The 20,331-nt window shown below is 48.7% G+C and overlaps 1 protein-coding gene across 1 annotated transcript in view; it reads left to right on the top strand.

The window, feature by feature from the left end:
* GRIK4 (glutamate ionotropic receptor kainate type subunit 4) overlaps positions 1 to 20,331 on the top strand; it is a 179,454-nt gene that overhangs the window by 110,679 nt on the left and 48,444 nt on the right. Inside the window, exons 4-7 of the mRNA XM_014890454.2 lie at positions 6,104 to 6,201; positions 8,465 to 8,630; positions 13,127 to 13,305; positions 16,526 to 16,579. Coding sequence (XP_014745940.1) covers positions 6,104 to 6,201; positions 8,465 to 8,630; positions 13,127 to 13,305; positions 16,526 to 16,579 — 497 coding nt within the window. The remainder of the gene's footprint in view (positions 1 to 6,103; positions 6,202 to 8,464; positions 8,631 to 13,126; positions 13,306 to 16,525; positions 16,580 to 20,331) is intronic.

The following is a 20,331-nucleotide window of genomic DNA, read 5'->3' as shown; positions in this document are numbered from 1 at the left end:
ATGATGAGGATGAAGAAGAGCTAATTTCGAAAGAGCAGCAAGTTTCCCATCTCACTTTCAAGTTCCTGAATGAAACTGTTCTTTATTAGGGTTGTTCCTCTGGATGCCCAATGTGCCAGTTCAATGCTGGTGAATAAAAAAGAAATTTATGGTCACTATCCCACACTTTGAAAGGAATCCCAAAGGTCTGTGGTAGTTTTTTTTTTCCTGTAAGAGGGAAAACCCTTTGGAATAGGAAATCCTCCTTTTAGAATCGTTTTTAAGCTGACCTTTAGAGTTCAGGGAAAGCTGTAATTTTTTATTACCACTTGGCTCAAGAAAGCTGGAGGAATAATTTTAAGTAATAGGGATTTTAGACTCGTTTCCTGATGATTCTGCATTCCATGACTGTGTGATCTGCAGGGAATCCCCAAAAAGTGTGGCAGAGTGTTGTGGTTTGGGGCTGGCTGTTTTTTTTTCCTGGAGTTTTGGTGGCTTTTCTGCCCAGCAGTGCTCAGGGTTCTCCAGGGGAGCTGGCAGAGCAGCTCGGTGGGGCTGTGGGATCAGCACATGGCTCCTTCATTTCCTGATGAGCTTTTGCACTATTTATAGAAGTGTGCAGTTAATAAAGAGCGTCTCAGCAAGTACCTGGGCTCTATTTATAGAGCCTGTCACCCATCAGGCAGCCCAGATTGAACCCAGCTCAGGGACCCAGCACTTCTCCACTGCTTTGGATCCCTCAATTTTTAAAGATTTTCCATCTCTGTTGTCCACTGTTGTCCCCTAATTTGACACAGCATTAGGGCAGATCCAATTTACCTGGCCAGATGTGGCAGAAGGGATTGCCTGGATTGCAGGGAATCCCAGAATCCCAGACTGGAGACTTAAAGCTCATCCAGCTCCACCCCAACCTGTCCTTGGACACTTCCAGGGATCCACAGCTTCTCTGGGCACCCTGTGCCAGGCCCTGCCCACCTCACAAGGATTTTTTCCCACTGTCCCGTCTATCCCTGCCCTCTGGCACATGGAAGCCATTCCCCCTTGCTCTGTAAAAAGTCTCTCTTCATCTTTCCCTCCCTTCAGCTGGGAGGGACCATTAGATCAGCCCAAAACCTTTTCTTTTCCTGGCTGAACAACCCCAACTCTCCTTTCCTCACAGCAGAGCTGCTCCATCCCTCTCATCCCCTTGGTGGCCTCCTCTGCCCTCGCTCCAAGCACATTCCCAGTTTGCCCCTTAAAGATCCCAAATCTCCCTGTGAGACTCCTAGAAAACGAGAAAATTCCTCATTTTCCCTGGCTTTCTTTGTCTTTGAATGCCCAGCAGCAATTTTAGCTCCGTTTTTTGTTCCTTCCTCGTAAATATCCTGCTTGTAGCAGCATTCCTGGCCTTTAACTTTGTTTGGGAAGCAGACTTGATTGCAATGACCCCAGAGCTGCCATAAGGATCACAGGAGGGATTTCTGCCTTGTTTTCAGCCTGTGACACTGCTCAGGAATTCTTCTCTTGGAAGGTTTCTCCAGTAGAGGAATGTTATTTGGCTGAGAATTAAATATTATGCAAGAAATTGTTGATTTCAGCAAATGTTGTGTTTGGGGAAAAATTGGAAACCAGGCAAGAGAGGAAGAGGCATCTCCCATTTCCAGTTTTCACCTTGGGGTGATTTTCTTTGTTTTCTTTACTTGGGTTTTAAGAGTAGAAATTGGAGCAAATTGACTTGATTTTGGTGAATTTTGCCGTGTGTTATTTGCCTTCCCTTCAGAGGGAAAAAAAAAGTCTGGGAGCTTTTCTTAGAAAAGGAATAATGTGGATTCTGTATGGCTCTGCTATTAATGTCACTGATGTTCTTCTTGATTTATCCTGGTGGCAGAGGAAAATCAGATTCCTGAACTTAAATTTCAAGGCTTTCATGGCTTTCAAATGCTTCAATACGTTGCTGGTATTTGTTATGACACATAATATTAATAAAAACTGTTGAGATGTTTTAACCTGTGACTGCAAAGCTGTTTACAGCTGTTTAATACTGTTCTCACATTTCACACCCTTTGATTCACTCTTAAATATCACAACTCCATGCTTAGCTGACAGATCTAGGAGTGCTGGGATTACATCACATATTCCATATACAAGAAAAGAAAGCATTTTGGAGAGTTAGAGATTTTATTTGGGGAGTCAGGGGTTTATTTTATTTTTTTTATTTTTTTTTTCTGGAGCTGTCTTTCTCCAATGTATCCTTCTGGCTGACTCGGGTGTTTTAATGTAAGAGAACCCCAAAATCTGAACTGCTCTCAGTCAATCCATCACATTCATGCCTGGCTTGGTATTCCAACTTTAGAGATGAATGAACACAAACTTTGGCTGTTCCTATGTGATTTTAAGGAGGTTTCAATGAAAGTTGTGGGCAGAGCTTTTTTTCTTTTTTTTTTCTTTTTTTTTTTCTTTTTTTTTTTTTGGCTGTTTCAAGGAAAGCCTGTTCTCTGTTTGTGTTTGATGTTCCACTGCTTTTGTGCAGCTCCAAAATGAATTGTTTAACCACGTCTTTATCTAAACCACCTTGTTCCTTTGATGCTGGGACAGGACAGATTTCCCTACTTGTCACCCTGTCCCCTCTGGCCTCGGCAGCTTTTTAAGCTCCTCTTTGTTGTGAATTCAAACATCCCGGGGCAGGTGAGGAGCCAGAGCCAGGGAGCAGCTGGAGAATGGGAGATTTGGATTTATCCCCACCGATATTTCAAAGTGCCTTTTCAAAGGCTCCTTTCTGTGCCTCCAGAGTGTTGTTTTTACCTGTCCCGCTGTTTTGGGGGATTTCGTGTTTCACCCTGCTGTGGTTATCAGGGAATCGTGGAATGGTTGGGGTTGGAAAGGACCTTAAGAATCATTTTGTTCCACCCCTTGCCATGAGCAGGGACATTTTCTGTCCAACCTGGCCTTGGACACTCTCAGGGTATCCCCAAACCTCTGCAGACCTCTGTGGTTGCAGGTTCCTGGCAGGAAGCACAAGGGATGCTTCAGGAGCATCTCTAGAACCCCTTCTGTTCATGCCCTTGGTGTTTTCTCTCTGAGAATTCCGTGACCAGTCCCTGTCCCTGCAGATCTCGGCTGTGTTTTGCCATCAGGGAGCTGCTCAGGTATTTCCACACCTTCCCTGCTGGTTTATTTTGAATTAGAGTCAGGAATATTCTGTGCATTCTGTTTGAAACCCCGCTCAGGTTTTGTGTGCTCTGAAAGAGATGATTCTGCCCCAGGGATGGATCCTCTCTCTAGAGGGAACTTTGAGCCCTGCTTTGAACAGGGGAAGATTCATGGAAATGTTTTCCAGGTGCTCTGGGATTTGGGGAAGTGAAAGACACTCTGACCATGTCTGAGGGGATGTGCATACATTTATCATCGAGAGCTATTCATCTGTTGTGCTTTTTCATGTTCAAAAAGAAGTTTGCAGTTCTGCCTTTCTTTTAAAAAAAATCTCTTGCTGTGTCCCAAGTGTCCAAACCTGGACTTAATTCCCAAATACACTCATGGAAATGCTTGGACACTGCCCTGGTGTGCAAAAGGAGGGTCCCTGTGCCCTGAACACACCTGATCCAGGATGGTCAGTGGTGGCTATGGTAAAGAGATTCTTAAAGTGATGCCACTTCAATGTTCAGCATTTGAGCCCCTGAATTCTAAACAACATCAAAATTGGGGCAGAAACTCGGATCTGCTGGAGCCTGCAGAACTCTCAAAGCTCCCTGCACGTCCCACAGCTTTTGAGGTGCCCAGGTGTTGGAGTATGAAGGGATTTGAGTGGCAGGGGGTCTGTAATTATCCATAATTATAGTCCCTGTGATTATCACGGGTGGATTTTGGATACAGGACCAGCATCTCCACATCCTGCAAGTGCTTGTCTGGATGCCCATGGCAGCAGCAAGGTCGAGCCTTTTTTTCCCTGTGGAGACCTGGCAGCATCAGGTAACGCTCTGAAATGGGAAATGTGCTTGGATTACAGGAGAACCTTTCCAAATGTGGTCAAAACCTTTGCCTCAGGCACTTCCACTTTGTTTCCATTCATTTTCCTTCATTGTCCTGGATGTTTCCCCCTGGTAGTGATAAGCCAGATCTTTTTCTTCCTCCAGCTGTTGCAACTCTGTTGCTATAGCTGCTTAACCCACTTCTTGTTCCTGCTAGGAGGCACGAGGAGGAAATCACTCCCCAAACTTTCCCCTGCACAGCAGAAGGAAATTTTCCCCAGGAACTTTGTCCTGGTGACCTGTGGCTAAGGCAGGGCTTGGAGCAGCTCCATCCTCGTGGATGCTGGATGGCAGAGCTGGGAGGGACTGATGAGGGCTGCTGAGACAGCAGGCAAGGCTTTCAAACCACTGCTGCACTTTATTTAAAAGGATCTTCTGGAGAGGTTTAAGTGCCTGTAAATTTTTTAAGCGCAGAGGAAAAGCAAGCCCTGGGTTCCTTTGAAGATGCTGCAGAAAAATATCCCTCATTCCACAGGAGATGGAGTTGTTGGAGGGTGAGGGAGCTCAGAAGGAAAACCCAAGAGGAGATGTTTGCATTTCATGTGCACTTGCTGTAAGAAGCCAGAGCAATCAGTGGGGACTGGGGAGGATAAGGAGCTTTTCCTTCAAAAGAGAAGCAAAACCAATTCCCCAAAGTGACAAATTAAATGAGATTTGCGCCTCATATTCCAGTTTTAAGGTTGTGGAGATTTCAGGAATCACAGAATGGTTTGGTTTGGCAAGAACCTTAAAGATCATCTTATTCCACCTCCTGCCATGGGCAGGGACAACTTCCAGGGTGCTCCAACCTGGCCTTGGACACTTCCAGGGATCCAGGGGCAGCCCCAGCTTCTCTGGGAAAACCTGAAACTGTAGATGTTCACTTCCCAAACCCCACACTCAACCCCAAACTTGCTGTTCTAAAACCACCCCAACCACAGCGAGCTTTCCTTGCACTCCCAGCCTTGATTTAAAGACGTGAAGTTGCTAAATCCCCTGCTCTGATCTGTAGCTCAGCAGTTTTGATGATAAATTCACTTTACTACCAAAAAAACATGTTTAGATTTGAATTTTTCCAGCTGAAATGACTCTTTCACAACTCTCACAAGAGCTGCTCTGAAGTGCAAGCCAGGGGAAGAGGCAGGTTTGATACTGAAGAGCTCCTGTCTAAAATCTCCTCTTTGGGAAGCAGTGGTTTGGTTTTCACACACAGAAATGTGGAGTTGCCTTGGCCAGAACTCATAAGAGTTTTGGTGCCTCTTTTCTCCTTTTTGGTGCCTCCTTCTTCCCCTTCAGTATCCAATTTCTTCAGAAAGATTCCAGTTGAGCAAATGTGGCTTTATCTGGGGAAAAAGCTGAGTGTGTGGGGATGCTGAGGCAGGTCTGGCACTGCAGAAGGAGCTGTGGCCAACTCTCAGGAAGCTTTTGGAGCTCAGGGCTTGAGGTTTGAGGGGCTCCCAGAGGTTTTTCCTGCTCTGCAGGAAGGGTTCTGAGCGATGCAGGGATGGCAGCAGGGAGCTGGGCTATTCCTGGGAGTGAAATTCAGCTGGATTTGTGCTGTGAATGAAAAGGACAAAAAAAAAAAAGGATTGCAGTTTAACCCAGGAAGAGATTTAACTTCTTCAGTTTGTCAGGTGTTTTTTATGGTTCTGCTAACCTTGGTGGTAGGGAGCCTGAAGATTTAACTACTGCCAGGAAAAAAAACAACACAAAACAAATGAAAACCAGCAATGAAATCCTTGTTTTACCACTGAATTCTGCAAAGATGAGAGAAATTCATACAAGTCAGTTTGATGCTTTGAAGCCAAGTCACTGCTGTGTGTAGCAACTTCCATAAGGTTTAGTTCATATTTCTGTCCTGGGGATAGAAAGGGGTGGTACTAGAGGGGGTCAGAGATTCTGGGGTTTTGGGGACAGTTTAGATTGGGTTTTAAAAGGCTGGTAAAGATGGAGAGTGCCAGAGGCAGGGTGACAGTGCTTCAGGGTGAATAAAGGGATTTTTGGGATGGAAATGGCAGAGAGGGTGTTGTGTGAAGGAAATGATGCCATGCTGCTGAGGTGCAGCAGACACTGTGAGCACGACTGCCTGCTGGAATTTGGGATGAATTGTGACCTCTGCTCCCTCTCTCTGATGCCCACAGTGTGCCAGATTCTCCCCAAAGGCGTGGTGGGAGTCCTGGGACCTTCCTCCAGCCCAGCCTCCAGCTCCATTATCAGCAACATCTGTGGGGAGAAAGAGGTAAGTGAGGAAGTTTTTGCGATGATCAGAGTGGGCAGCGTGGTTCATCACCCTTCCTCCTCGTGCACAGACTTTTCAATTGTCTCCCTTTTCCCTTTGCTCCCTTTTTCTGCCTCCCTGCCCCTCTCTGCATCCCCTTTTACCCCCACTCCCCTCAGAGCCATCACCAGCACAGCCACGTCCCCACAGACTGAGGGCTGCAAACCCCAAAGCTCTGCTGTGACTTTGTGCAATACTTGGGGAGCTTTGTGTTTACTGCTTTTCCATCCACTCCAACCCCTTTTTTTTATCTGTGTCCAGACTACGTGCTGGATTTAATATTTTATGAGCCTCGAACCATCCTACACTGATCTGGCTCTGCACTCAGGAGAAGAAATTGAGTTCTCTTCTCGCAGTTCATTCCTTTAAAGCCAGATAACATCTCTCAGCCATTTAGTGGCTCTCTCTGGAGCCCAGCCTTCCAGGAGACGAGGCTGGGACTGGGCACTGTAAATAATTTGAATTCACAAATAAGTGCTGGCCGTTGTTCCTGGAGCGTGGAAGAGATGGAAGGGATCTTTCAGCCCTGATGTATGGGGCTGCAGCAGGAGGGGTCTCCTGGGGGTGTTTTGTAGCATTTTCTCTTGCTAAATGTCCTGGACAAGTGCTCCATCCCAGAAAAAGCAACTCTGCAAGTGTTTTTCCTCTGAAATTCAGACCCATTCTGAGTCTCTGATCTGAGGCTCCCGATTTATTTTTTTTCTCCAGAAAGGAGAGGTGAGTGCTGGTGCCCTCCTGACGTGTTTGCTCCTCTGGGCTGCCCTCCAAGCGATGTAAAGCTGCAGGAACTCACTGGGATTTACATCCCAGGAGCATCAGCTGGTGCCACCGTGTCCAACGGGACACAGAGCCCCCTGTGCCTACAGCCACCCCTCGGGAAAGGGATCAATGTCCCCAGGACACCACTGAGCACCAGCTGGAGTGGCTGATGCTCTGGGGACATGACCCTGTGCTGTGTTATCCCTCTCGTGCCCAAAGAATCCCTTTCCCCTGCCCAGAAAGGGGAGTTGCACCGGGGCAGAAAGGAGAGGAGGGTTCTTGGGGCTGAGCAGGGCCGTGCTCAGCTCTGGGAGCTGATGTGCTGCTGGATTCCTTCCCCTGTGTCTGCATCACTCCCAGGAGCCGCCCTGCCAGCTCTGGTTACGGGAATCCACCCGTCCCTCCCTGGCTGAGGGCTGCGGGCTGGAATCAAGGCAGATTGCAGTTTATTACTCCTTAACTTCTCCTTTGCTAGCCAACAGCTCCTGCTGTCAATAAAGCTCCATCAGGAGCTGCTAATGGGCTCTCCCAGGAGCAGAGAGGTGGGAGACAGGGGCTGATGGCTTTGGAAGGACCAATAATGGAGGGAGAGAGGACCTGACACCGCTAACAAAGCTGTGGCAGATGTTTCCCTTTCTCCGACTTCTGTTTCTTCCAAAATAATTCGCGCGGCAGCAGAAAAACAAGATTGCCTCTCTTTGTCTGGCTGAGCCCGCGGGGTCCGGGCTCGATCTGTGTGTCTGCCCAGCCTGTTCCATCCACTCTGCTCTGCAGGATGTGCAGCAGCTACCTCAGAGGGAGCCCTGCAGCTTCCCAGCTCCCAAAATTCCCCCTGGAGCAGCATCCCCTCCAGCTGCTGCTCTGCTGGATCAGTGACAAGCCCAACATTGCCAGCACTGGTGGTTCCGGCCCTGTCTGGCCTTCTGTTGATCAGAAATGCCCAAAACAATTCTGTTCCTGCTCTGCCCGGCCTCGCCAGCACGGGGTCATGCTGTTCTTGCCTTCATCTCTGCTAATTAATGACCTGCATGCAGCAGGCAGGGCTGGATTCACAGCACAGGGCCCTGGATGCTCCTCCTGTCCCTGCCTGCCTGCACAGCATCCTTCCCAAGCCAAGGCTGGGCCCAGCTACAATTAGTGCCCCAGCTAATTAGGTTGAACTCACACGGAATGTTTCCTGTGCTGTAATCACAGTCCCTGTTGCCTTTTGCTGAGTGGCTCAGCAAGACTTTTCCTGATCCACTCCTTCCCGTGGCTCTTCGTTGCTGTGATAATTATTTTCCTCTGCTGCTGCACAAATCCCACCCTCCCCTCTTGACTCCAGTGATGCTTGTGCAGTTTTATTGGGATATTCCACTTTCTGCCTGCTGTGTGTTTCACACCACAGGCCCTTTATCGCAGATTTACTTGTTTTCATTTCTACTTCCTCTTTAATTATATTTTCTTTCCTCCTCCCCATGCTCAGGTTCCTCACTTCAAAGTGGCTCCAGAGGAGTTCCTGAAGCTGCAGCTCCAGAGGTTCACCACCCTCAACCTCCACCCCAGCAACACTGACATCAGCGTGGCCGTGGCAGGAATCCTGAATTTCTTTAACTGCACCACTGCCTGCCTCATCTGTGCCAAAGCTGAATGTGAGTCTTTGCCAGGCTGGGTTTGCCAGCCCCTCTGCTTCGTCTCCTTTTTGTTTGGTGCTAGCTGGAGAAGGTTCCAGGTCTTCATGTCTCTGGTCAGAGCAGCCTTTTCCACTCCAGAGCAGTTTCTCCACCCTGGTGCCCCGTGGAGGTGTTTTTCAGAGGAGGAAAGGGGATGGGAAGAGATTATCCTGCCTTCTGTTTGACCATCTGAAGAGCGTTTTCCTTCCATAGATGGGGCTTTGAATAAGAAAAAAGACATTTTAAAAAGGCGTAGGGCCGTTTCTGGAAATAATTTTTAGGCAATAAAGCACTTTGTAATATGTCTTACCCAAAGCCATGTGCAGTTTGTGGCCTAAAAGCAGAATTTGATAAATAGTCAGAACAGTGCACACTCTCCTGGGCTCTGCAGCCATGCAACTGCTGGTGATTGTGCATTGGACTTTCCACCCCTGCAGGGCCATCCCCACCCCATCAGGGCCATCCCCACCCCATCAGGACCATCCCCACCCCAGCAGAGCTCCTGGTGTGGCAGCAGCAGGTTCTCCATCCCAGGGCTTGGAGCCAAGTGTGTCCTGTCCTTTCTGAGGGCACCGTGCTGTAGATTTGGGGTGGCCACACCAGTTCTGTTTTTATTGCCCTGTGCCATCAGCTCTGGAGTTTGCCAGAACCAGCCTGGAAGGAAAGCTCTGGAAAGGCAGTGGATGCAGGGAGAGCTTTGGGAATGCTGCTCTCATTCCCAGTTGCAGCATCATTCCCAGTTAGCCCTGGGCAAACTCCCCAGCAGCAGCTGGGTGGGCAGAGTCCTGCACAGGGACACAGGGACAGGGGGACAGAGGAGCAGGAGTGTCTTTGCCTTGGCTCTGTGTGCCCTGAGGGCAGCAGGCAGTGGGCTGAGGTGAGTCAGTAAATCACCTCCAGTGAGCATGCTCATGGTAACCCCAGGAAAGGCCCTCGCTCAAAATGATGCAATTAAAATCATGCAAATGGTCTCCCACATCACTCCCAGGGCTGGAATTTTTCATTGTCTCACTTTAACCTTAAGCAAGAAGAGAAGCAAAGATAATTAGGTTTTCTCAGCTGCTGTGCAGGAAGCTCAGGGCTCTGCACCCCTACCCTGCTCCCCATTCCTGGGCCTGGTGTCTCCCACTGGGATTAACATGATTAATATGATTTTTATTTAGCTGGATCAAACCCTCTTACCTGAAGCAATCCAATTTATTTCGTTCTGCTGCTGCTGGATAACTCAATATTTAAGATATGCTAAGTCCTTCCCAGACCCAGGGAAGCAGTGGGACAGGAGCCTTTCATCCATCCAGCTCTTTGTGCTCAGCAAGGAGCTGATCTGAGCCAGCCTTGAAGCCCAACGTGCCCTGACTGTAACAGAGCACAGACAAGGCTTAATTGAGCTTCGTGTAGGAGCACCAACCCTGATTTTCCCTTAGGACATGCACTGCTCCTAAGCACAATCCTTAAACAACTAACTGGAGGCATTTCAGGCTTTTGGAAGGTTCCCTTGAGGCAGCTGAGGGGAGCATAAGAGCTGCCTGCTCATCAGTGAGGAAATGCTGTTTTGAGGGATGTTATTATTTAGATCCCAGGAGGGGCAAGCTGGAGCTGCTTTGGTTGAAGTGTGAGGCTGTGTGATGGGAGCCCAGGGCCCTACCCTGCCACACTCATCCTGTCACATCCTTCCTCTGGGGACTGGCTGTGATTTCCCCTGGCAGAGGCAGAAAATGACCCTTAAAGCCAAAGAATTTGGGCCAGCCTAAGTGTAATGCCATAGGGAATGTAAAATGTGATGCCATGAATAGAATGAAATTTGTGTGGTTCGGCTTGGTGAATAGAATTAAGATTGTCTGACTCAGTTTCTCTGTGAAGTTCAAGAATTAGCTGGTTTGAGAACTGCTCTGGAAGGTTTTGTGTGTTTTCACAGAAATCTTGACCCAAAAAGGCAAACAGAGGATGCATGGAGTTTTTAGGAGCTTCTCAGATTGTCAGAGTGGAGGGAATAACACCCAGTGCTTGGGAAGGGTAACCAGGGCACTGAGATCCAAGGCCTTGTGCACATCCTTGATCCCTTTTTTAATTTTTTTTTTTTTAATCTAACACCCAGGGAGATGTTTGAAGTGTTGGGATTAAAAGCGAGGCTGGATGATGGGAATGTTCTCTTCCCAACCATCCATGTCCAGGACTGCAATCATCCATCAGCAGGAGCACTGAACAGGGATGTGACACTCTGGAGAAATCCAGCTCCTGCCTCTCCTCCTTGCCAGGGAGCACCTCTGGTGCTGAGAGCTCGGGAATGGGGCTGCTCCTGCCAGCTCCAGATGTTTGTGTAAGGAAAAAAATGAAATCATCAAGGTCAGGGCTTGCCACAGGGCAGCCTGAGCCTCTCTGCGAGCTCCCCACGGGAGTGTTCAAGCAGCAGGTGCCTGGTGCAGCCTCTCTGTCCTCACTTTAGTACTTCAAAGGTGCCAGGAGGAGTCTGCGAGCCTTTGCTGGGGTTCACATCCCTCTGAAGTGCCAGTCTGGCAGCAGCAGCAGCAGCAAGAGTCTCACATCCTCTCGGCATCAAACAAAGGGGAATCTCTGCACACAATGGAGACTTCCCTGCACACAGCAAGAGCAGCTGCAAGCACAGGCTTGATGAGGCTACAGGTAGGATCTAACGTGCTGGAAATGATAATTTCCTCGAGCTGAAGGTAGAGATCAAATGATTCCTTTTTTTTTAATTTTTATTTTTTTTCCCTGGTTCCACTTCTTCCTCTCTGTGCCTGATGAGCTTTAGAAAAATTTTCCTGGGTTTCAGAGTGGCAGAGTGTGCTGGGATGAGCTGCAAGTAAACTTGAAACTTGGTGGTGTCAGGGCTGAAACTTGCAGCTGGTCCCTTGCAGCTGTGGAATGAGGTGAAAATAAACCTTTCCACATCCTCAAGGGTCAAATGGAGGGCTTAGGTTAAATTTACTGTTCACTTGGGTTAGAAGACTAAAGAATTATTATTTATAAAGAAGTACTGTGTGCTGTATTCTCTGTGGCAAATTCTTTGCCTGGTGATGAAGAAGAAGAAGCTGATGTGACCCAGAGAAATCCTGGCACAGTTGTTTTTATAACCCCTTGCTGTGTTCCTACCTGCACCCAGAGAAAAGGTGAGAGGCAAGGCCATTGTCAGGAGCTCAGAGCAAACTCAGAGTTCTTTAAACCTTTCCCTGTGAATGAGAGGCTCCTCATCTTGGATGTGTCCCTTTTCCTGTTCTCCTTTTTACCTGGTGAAGTGCTGGGAGTCCTTGAGCTCCACACTGATCCCATCCCACTGTGTCCCTTCCCTGCCTCCTGACCTGCTGGGGAATGAGTGGATTCATGCAGTCAAAACTAAGTCAGATTAAAACTCTGACTTGAGGGTTAATTTGCCTGTCTGCCAGCTGGGATGTGATCCTGCTGATAGTTCTGTTTCTCCAGCTCAGCTTTCCCCCTCTTTTGGGGCTGTCTTCCTGTAGGGATGGGATGTGTGGCTATGCTGTCTGTGTCTTGCTGATGATTCCATCTACTGGTCCCTCAGGTCAATCAAACTTGGCAGGAGGTTATTTCTTGATGAAACTCAGCAGCTGGAGAGAAAAGAGGCTCTATCAAAGCTGTTTTCTTGACTAACAAAATCTGCAGCAGGAGTTTTGACATCTTATTAGGTTTCAAGGCAGCTGGGTTGGAAGGAGCCCTTGACGTGCCCATCCTTATTTTTGACACATTTTTTTAATGTTGTATTTTTGCAGTGACCTCCAACTCTCAGCAGAGCTTGTCATGCCCTTGGAAGACAGCAGCCACCCATCTGAGGGCTGCAAGGTCTCCAAAAAAAAAAAGCTGCACCTTCCTGGGCATTTAATTTGGGAGCTGGAAATGCAAAGGCTGAGGGGGAGGAATAATCTTCCAGTAACCAGAACAATCCCACATGCAGGGAGATAATGGAGACCTTGTCTGAACCTTGTATTGAAGGTCTTATCTCTTCCCAAGAGGAGTCTGGGGGCACTTTCTTTTCCTTGAGAAGAGCTGGAGAGTAGCTCCATCACTTCTCCTTCCCTGCTGGACCAAGCAATGAGTCCTAAATCCTTTTCTTCCACTCTCTTTTTGGTGGAGAACAGCTGGAATAGCTCCATCATTTCTCATTCCCTGCTGGACATAGAATTGAGCCCCAAATCCTTTTCTTCCACTTTCTTTTTGTGGGGAACAGATAGAATAGAGCTCCATCATTTCTCATTCCATGCTGGACTCAGAATTGAACCCCACATCCTTTTCTTCCACTCTCTTTTTTGTAGGGAACAGCTGGAATAGCTCCATCATTTCTCATTCCCTGCTGGACCAAGCACTGAGCCCCAAACCCTTTCCTTTGCAGCGCCCAAACCCAGAACTTCAGGAGCACATCCTGCCTTGGATCTCTGTGTTCCATGGGAGAACCAAGCCTCACATTAAAGGGGATCTGTTCTTTTTCTCCCTTTCCTCCAAAGGCCTTTTAAACCTGGAGAAGCTGCTGCGGCAGTTCCTCATTTCCAAGGACACGCTGTCGGTGCGGATGCTGGATGACAGCCGGGATCCCACCCCGCTCCTGAAGGAGATCAGAGATGACAAGACAGCCACCATCATCGTCCATGCCAACGCCTCCATGTCCCACACCATCCTGCAGAAGGTGAGTGCCCATCCCCTGCCCCTCAGGATGCTGCTGCTGTGTGATATTGAGATGGGAGAATTCCCACAGCAGCGCTGGGAGTGGGCTCTGCCCAGAGGGTGATGCCTGGAGAGGCTCCTGGAACAGAGGCTGGGCAGAGTTAAAGGAATAAAGCAGGGATTTATTAAAGCCTTCAAAGGATTCACCTTGGGCAGCACAAGAGCCTGGCTGTGGCTACACCCAGGATGGGCTCAGAGTCTCGAGTTCTCACACTTTTATCAGTTTGGGTCCATTCCCATCTTGGGGTTCATTGTCCAATCCCAGCTCCAGGCTCTGCAGTCCCATCCTCCCAGATTCTCTCCTCAGTTCTCTGCTCTTTGCACTTTTTGGGGCTGGAGCTGCAGTGTGTCCTTGGCTGTGGGGCTGGAAAAGGATTGTTTGGTGTGCCTGAGCTGGGAGGAGAACTGGGAACACTTGATATGAAATTCAGAGTCACACACTAATACAGAACCCAAAAAATATGAAAGCTCAAACTTGAGGCATCAAGGGAAATGCCACTGATGGAATTTCCAGGGCAGGATCTGTGCAAGTGATGGTTTAATTGCTCTGAGGGGAAGTGTTTGCTCTCCACAAGTGGTGTTGCCATCAAAGAGCTGTGAAGGACTGCTCAGCTCTCTGAAATGACTCTTGTGCCTCCTTTTTCCCTTCCCATGATGTGTCAAACTTTTTTCCTTATTTTTATTTTATTGTCTTATTAACGGAGATTTTATTTTAATCCTGTTTATTTTTAAATGGTCTCTGGCTGCAGTTTCTAGTGCTTGTTTTGATAGCCTGCTTCAAAACTGAGCAGTGGCTCCAGATGGAGCAGAGTTTCCCACATCCTGGAGAGAACAAGAAGCACATTCCTGAAGGGAGGCAGGATCCAAGCCCTGGGATCCCCCTGGCTGGTGCAGGCATTCCACACTGTCCTGGCTGTCTTGTCACAGAATGTGTCACCCAAAGGCCTTGCCTGTGTCAGATTTATCCCTCATGACATCCAACAGGGATATTTTTATCATTCCTCTCTCCCCCCAAAAGATTTTTATTCCACTACATGCAATTTTCATTTCTAAATAGACAGTTTGGGGGATTTTTTTGGGGGGTTGTCTACTCGGGGTGGAGGGGTTTGGTGTGGTTTTTTTCCCCCCCTTTTTCCCCTGTTGCTGCCTGGCTGCTGAGGGCTGTCCCCCTCCTCTGTTGCTATAGTGACTTCCCACAGGCTCCCAGCTGCTCTCTCCAGGCACCCACATCTCCCTGCCCAGCTCCAGCCTCCTTCTGCCACCACTGAGAAAAGGCAAAAATTACCAGCACCTCCCAGTAAAACCCAATTCTTCCAGCTAGAGGACTGTTAGAAATGGAGGGTAATGAATAAAGAGCTCCTGATCTTGCAACTTCTTGCCCTTTGAGGGGCTGGAAAGTGTTTTATTGATAGAGGTGGAGCCAGGGATGGTGGTGCTGAGCTTCAGGTGAATCCACATCCTATCCCACAGGGCAGCAGCAGGAAAAACACTCTGGGTCTGTCCCAGGAGAGCAGCCCTGCACAGTGAGAGCAATTCAGAGTTTCTCATCCCTCACCCTCCACAGATGGGCTGGAGACACTTGGGTGATTCCCACATTCCCAGCCTGTCCTGCTCCCAGCTGCCAGGGCCGGCTGAATGGATGGCAGAGGCGCTCTTGCTTTGCTGCTCACCTTCATTTTCTGCCCTTGAAACCAAACACTCTGACCTCAAAGTGGGTCACAGGGAGAGCTGGCATTGTCACTGTGCCCAGGAAGGGATGAGGAGGGGGAATTGGTGCCAAGTTTTGCTGTGGAGGGGTGAAAAATGAGGCAGCCTCCTCCGGGGACTCCTTGGCTTTGCTGTGTCTGTTGTGCCACCTGGGCGAGGGACAGGGTGACAATGTGCAGCCAAGGGGCTGGGCACAGCCTGGCCTGGGCCACCAGCAGTGGTGGTGGCCTCAGGTTTGCACAAAAACAGGTAAAAAACAGGCAGGAAAAGATAGAGGTACAATCCAAGCTGCCTTTTTCTGCCTTTCCTTCTCTCTCTTCCTGTTGTCACAGCTTCTGGGAGGGATAAAAAGGGACTCACACCAGGAGGTGCTGCCTTTGGTCCTCCCTCCTTGCCTCCCATTGCTCTGTGTGGTCTGGACTGCTGGGAAAACCTCTTTGCCAGGGTCTGGAGGCTTGATTTGAGACCAGCTGTGCTTGGCAGTGGAACAGAGGCTTCCAGGAGCATCTGTAGATTAATGCTCCACTTCCCTGAGCATCTGTTCCCACAACCAACTCCTTGTGTAGTGAGAATTTTGGGAAAGGGCTTCAGTTATCTGCTCTGTGATCTCTAGAACAGATCATCCCCATGGAAAATTCTGTGTCCTTCTCTCTGCATCCCTGGACACTTTTGCTCTGTTTTCTTCTATTTCTGTGGCCAGCACAGCCCTGTCTCAGTTCTGGAGAGCAGGCTGACTTACTGGGTCTCATTAATTTGTGGGATTTGAGCCCAAATCTGACTGATAAATCTGGAAAACCACCAGTGGCTTGATTGCCCCTTTCCTGTAACTCCCAAGAGCTTTTCCTGCCTTTCTCTCTCCATCATGGTGTTGTGGTGGAAGGGACAAGCCTGGAGCTCTCAGCTGCTCTTTTCCCACATTATGTCTCAAAACAGGAGCAAAGCAGCATCCACACACAAAGCAGAAATCCTTATTTTCCTCCAAAAACACCACGGAAATGCTCATCCCAAGGGGTTCTGGAGCTCTGAGGACCGGGGATGCAGGACCCCCCTCACCTTTCCAGTGTCTCTGTGGACCATTGGGGTCTGTCAGGGGTTCAGAAGCTTTCTGCTTTCCACAGGCATCTTCCTTAGAGGTGGTCCTTGGATGCAGGATGCAGAAATGCCTGAATTCCACCTTGGAATGCCGTGGAGGGGGCAGGGATGCTCCCAGGGGTTTGGAGCTGGGTCATTTGTCTCTGTGCAGGTGCTTTGTCAGGGCTGTTGTGGGCAGACCTCAGGTAGGCTCAGTCCTGCTGAGAAATGCCTCCCCCAAACTTTAATTTCCCAGGTCCAGCTGTGCTGCTGTGTCCCACCTTCCCTTCCTGCAGGGAGAGATAAGCCTGAAAAAGCAAAATGTGGCCCTGGTTCTGCCGTGCTGGAGTGGAGATTGGAATTGTCAGGCTCTGGTTTAATCTCTTTTTTCCTCTCCTTCACAGGCAGCTGAACTGGGGATGGCGTCTGCCTATTACACCTATATCTTCACTAATCTGGTAAGGAGTTTTTCCCAGCTTTTCCTGCCTGGGTTTGGAGTCGTTTTAATGGGAGCTGATCCCCCTGCCTTGTGGGATCCTTGGGCAGAGCCATGTGTGCTGAGGAGGGAGGCAGGGATGTCACCTGCTGCCTAGAATTAAAAGGCAAAACCTTCCCAAACAATATAAAGACTAATAATTCCAAAAGCAGTTCTGTGGCAAAAGCTTTCTGTGCAGGCTTGCTATTGGATTTCTACAATTTTTGTCAGGTTAATTAATTAGTTCATCTAACAGGTACATCCAACAAGAGGCCAGTTGCCCCAGCAACCCACCCTTGGGTCTGCCCCTCAGAGTGTTACAGCTCTTAAATTCTGGTGCAAAACAAGATTTCTTCGTTAGAAATTCCTGTTGTTAAAATCAGACTAACCAGAATTTCAAGGATGTGTTAGGAAGGGTTGGTTTTATTGTTCTAAAACCTGAGAAAGGACAGGGAAATTACTAGAAACTCTGTAACTACATATTAAAAAGCTACGAGGCTACAGATATATGAAAAATATATAAAAAGCTAAAAAATCTTCAGGCATCATTCCTGCAAAGCTGGGAAGGTGTTTGGGAGGTGGAAAATGATTGGTGCAGCATCCGAAGGCAGGAGTTGCAGATGTTGAGGACATTGTGACAGGAGCTGGTGCAGTGAGATGTGCAGGTCTTTGGGAAGCTCCAGCGGATGGGTGGCTCCTGAATTTCCTGATTGTCCTGATTTTCCTGCTGGTGTTGTCACCCCCCGAGCCCATTCCCTGTGTGGGAGAAGGGATGAACACCTGGAAGGCGTCACAGCCCTGTGCCCTGGGACAAAGGGAGGGTGATCCCATCAGTGTTGAGAGCAGGGGACATCTCCAGCACGGTGGTTTGGCTTTATGGCCACAAATACAATTAATGTGCTTAAACCTCTTAGTGCTGTGCTGAAAAAAGGAGTGAGGCAGCAGTGGGGAAAATCCAAAATAAACATCAGAGAAACTTCTGCTGCTGCAGCAGCTCCAGGGCTGCCACGGGGTGTGAGGAGAGCAGGAACCCGGCTGTTAGTGCTGCTGTGGGGCTGGTGGAAAGCTGGGGGGGTTAATCCCAGCCCAAGTGATTCTCCTATTCTCTCATTTCTATGAATATTTCTGGCAGGGAAGCCGAGAGCTGAATCACACTTTGTGTTTGGGTGGGAGACAGACGGGAAGGGACGGAGCCAAACGTGTGGGCAGGGAGCTGGAGAGGAGAGGAGCAGGGGAAAGAGGGAAATGGAGGGGTGGGGAGCAATTGGGGCACAGAATGGAGAAGGAATAAAGGGAAAGAGGGAAATGGAGGGGTGGGGAGCAATTGGGGCACAGAATGGAGAAGGGATAAAGGGAAGGAGGGGTCAGAGAGAAATGCAAGAATAGAAAAGCCCACGAGGCTCCTGGCTGGACTTGGGCTCCTGCTCAGTGTTCAATCCATGGGTCAGTCCAGCCAGACAAACTCCACTGATCCCGTTCATCCCCGTGGAATGGGCAGGACAGGCAGAGGAGGGGATGTTCCTGCAGGGCTCAGGCAGGGATGGAGCCTGGGGGCTGTGCTTTGTGCCCCAAGTCACGGTGTCACTGTGCTGGCAGAGCTGCTGAGGGACAATGCCATCCCACAGTGCCAAACCCAGCCATTCCCACTCCCGGGAATTATTCCCAGTGCTCCCAGCAGCTGTTCCTCTTCCACTTGCCCTCCCCAGCCCATTCCCAGTCGCACAGAGCAGGGCTGTGCACACAGGCAGGGATTTCCACCTGCACATCACCAGCACAGCACAGCCTGCTCGTGGATGCTGCTCAGACAACAGAAACAACTCTAAAAATGAAACTCCCACCTCCACCCCAGTCCTGGGCATGGGTGTGATTAAGCATTTGCTGGAGATGAAATTTGCCTTTCAAACCCATTCATCTTGTGGAATGCAGCTATGGCAGGTGAGAAAGAAATGAGTTTTGTTGCCATTACTCTCTCCGGGTATTAATCTGTTTATCCAGGTTATTTTACCACTTTGTCCAAAAGCCCAGCCCTTAGCAGAACTAACTGGATTTTTGGCAGGGATCATTATGGAAAGGTGACATCAGACAAAACCTGGGCAGATGGAAGAGATGTTTAAGGAAATTAGTAATATTTAAATGGGGATTGGAGATGGGAGTGAGCAATTTAGGCTCATAAATCTGGAGGGATTATCAAGCTCCTAATGAACCCTCTGAGGTTCTGCAATCACTGCCTAATAGAAAAGATAAAATCATAGAGAACTACTGTCAAGGGAAGCAAGCAAAAAGATGGCTTAAATGGAGAGAGAATCCATCAGGAAAGAGAATAGAGAGTCTGTGGAGCACTGAGCTGCTTGGAGATGGAAAAATATCTCAGGCAAAAAAGAAAAAAGGAGGAGAAAATAGGATAAAATGCTGAATTAAACACCTGCCCTGCAGCTCTAGAGGGGAATTCTGTTTCTGTCTTTTAGCATTAATTTTATTTAATAAGCACATCCCAGCCGACAGCTCGTGGTGTGGTGCAGCTCTGCTCTCTGGGAGTGTCAGAGGAGGGAATTCTCTGTGTGCTGGGGCACAGGAGGGGATTTTGGGGGTGAAGGCCCCTCTGTGCCAGCCTGGTGCCTGCAGGGAGTGGCACCAGTGCTCTCCCAATAGATCACTGGAGCAGATGAGGAGGAACCCTCAGGCCCTGACGCATTTCCATGGGAGCCAAGGCGAGCAGCCTGATGTAAAAATATCCACAGGCTCCTTTCCTGTGTGCAAATTCATTATCAGCCTCCCTCAGCCAGCTCCAGGGACCTGCTTTTGTCAGCAGCAGCAGCCTGGCAAATTTTCCAGGAGTCCTAATGGAACTCTCAGGTCTGGTGCATTTGTCTTCCCCACATCCATCACCTGCATTTGGGGCACTCCTGGCAGCCCTCCTGTCCTCCATCCCCTGGTAAAAAAAAAAAAAAATCCCCATCCAACCCAAGTTTCTCCCTGGCATCTCCACGTGGTGATAATTCCCTTGTTCTGGGACTTTTGGGAGGGATGAAGTTGCCTGAAGAGGTGCTGGGATGATCTCAGAGCTGCTCATCATCCCTTCCCTTCTCCCTGGCAGAGCTCAGGGGCACTGATGTGCAGAATAATGGTAATAATAACAATAATAATGATAATAATAATGCTGCACAAATAGACCATTGCAAGCAGACTGCTGTGCATTGAAGAAAATGTTCCTTCCAGCACTGGAAATCCCTGAAATCAGCAGCACAGAGTAGGAGGGGTGTTCAATGCCTCCAAAACCCCATGCTACAATTAATTCTTTGAGCTTGTTAATTCTGTAGCTTGTTGGGTTTTGTCATTTTTTTCCCCCCTCTCTCTTCAGTTGGTTGTTTTTGTTTTTTTTTAATAACGTCCGGACCTCAGGCTGGGTTTAAATTTCAAAATATTTGTCAAAGCGATTAAATGGGAATAATCGGAACAATTAAAATTATTACTGTAAAGGAGAAGGTGTAAAGGAGGTTTTCCAGTGCCTTAAGTCAGGCAGGGCAATTCACTGGGTGCAGTTTTGTTCCCTGACAAAATTGTGTGCAGGTGTTGCTGCTGATAAAACAGCTGTCGTGTTCACCTCCCACAGACCAGATAAATCAGTTCGGGTTTGGGGTTTTTTTGCCTTGTTTCCTGCTTTCTCTTCTTTCTTTGGTGATTTATAAAGAGGTCTTCATACAGGACGAGGTTTTCAAAGCTGAATTGTCAGCCTGG

The sequence above is a fragment of the Sturnus vulgaris genome, chromosome 23 (assembly GCF_052056855.1).
Source record: "Sturnus vulgaris isolate bStuVul1 chromosome 23, bStuVul1.hap1, whole genome shotgun sequence".
NCBI lineage: Eukaryota > Metazoa > Chordata > Aves > Passeriformes > Sturnidae > Sturnus > Sturnus vulgaris.
The sequence above is the reverse complement of the archived record's forward strand: the minus strand, read 5'-3'. Positions and strand labels throughout refer to the sequence as shown.